This window comes from Etheostoma cragini, chromosome 6 (genome assembly GCF_013103735.1).
Source record: "Etheostoma cragini isolate CJK2018 chromosome 6, CSU_Ecrag_1.0, whole genome shotgun sequence".
NCBI lineage: Eukaryota > Metazoa > Chordata > Actinopteri > Perciformes > Percidae > Etheostoma > Etheostoma cragini.
This window is the reverse complement of record NC_048412.1, coordinates 28,621,740-28,622,881: the sequence shown is the minus strand read 5'-3', so window position 1 is coordinate 28,622,881 and position 1,142 is coordinate 28,621,740. Positions and strand designations below refer to the sequence as shown.

Below are 1,142 nucleotides of genomic sequence, written 5' to 3'. Positions count from 1 at the left end.
TGAGGACAACAAGAGGGCAACATGAAGACAACATGAGGACAACATGAAGACAACATGAGGACAACATGGGGACAACATGAGGACAACGGCAGTCATCCCAAAGTCTCTTGATATATATCATCCATATTCAAATATTAGTCCTTGTATTTCATCCTATTATTTCATGTATATTGTATCCTAGTATTTCTTTATATTTATATTCTGTGCTGTGTGACTGATTTTGCTGCTGGAACTATAAATACCCATTTTATTGGATCAATATCTATCTATCTATCTATCTATCTATCTATCTATCTATCCATCCATCTATCCATCCATCTATCCATCTATCTACATATCTATCTTTGACTTGTCCCCGTGTCCCGGCTGTAGGTGTCCCTCTACCTGCGGAGAAAATGTCCATGGCCTGTCTGAGCTCCCCTCGTCCCCGCTGGTTGTTGCTGGTCAGGTCCACCAGCGGCGTGTTCTGGTCGCTCTCCGTGGTGAACATGCTGCCGTCCACGAACCTCTCGGGCGCGATGTAGCACGTCCGCCGCCGCGACGTGTCGAAGAAGTAGTTGAAGTCGGCGGGGTTGTCCTCCGGCAGGTACGTGGGCTTGAAGCTGGCGAAGTCGGTGAGCAGCACCCAGTTCCAGCTGGTCACCATCACGTTCTCCGTCTTGATGTCGCCGTGGCGGACGCCGGCCCGGTGCGCCTGGTCCACGGCGTTGAGGATCTGGAAGGCCAGCCAGCGCTTCTCCACGTTGTTGAGGAAGGGCCGCGTGCTGATGCGGTCGTACAGGTTGTCGCGGACGTACTGGCGGAACAAGATGGCCGCCTTCTCCGTCAGCGAGGCCTTCTGGAACGGCAGGCAGTTCTGGCACGAGTGCAGCCGGATCTTCAGCTCCTCCAGCTCCTGCTTGTAGCTGGTCAGCGGCAGCGACGGGTCCTGGATGGCGAAGACCTTGACCACCACCAGGCCCTCGCGGTGCTTGGCCCGGGCCACCTTGAAGAAGCGCGTGCTGCCCAGGCTCTTGTCGTACTCGTGGTCGTGGATGTCGGAGAAGTAGCTGTCCACGGACAGGATCTGGGACGGGGCGATGCCCGCCAGCTGGTTCCCCATCACGCCTCAACACAGAGGGTCTGCCGGTATATAGAGAGAT

At 54.7% G+C, this 1,142-nt stretch overlaps 1 protein-coding gene across 1 annotated transcript in view; it reads right to left on the bottom strand.

Annotated features, from left to right (window-relative positions):
- Positions 1-1,120, bottom strand: part of pik3r4 (phosphoinositide-3-kinase, regulatory subunit 4) — a gene marked incomplete at its 3' end in the record, with an annotated part of 16,048 nt that extends 14,928 nt beyond the window's left edge. The window contains exon 1 of the mRNA XM_034873646.1: positions 385-1,120. Within this exon, the coding sequence (XP_034729537.1) occupies positions 385-1,102 (718 nt within the window). The remainder of the gene's footprint in view (positions 1-384) is intronic.
- Between the last annotated feature and the right edge of the window lie 22 nt (positions 1,121-1,142).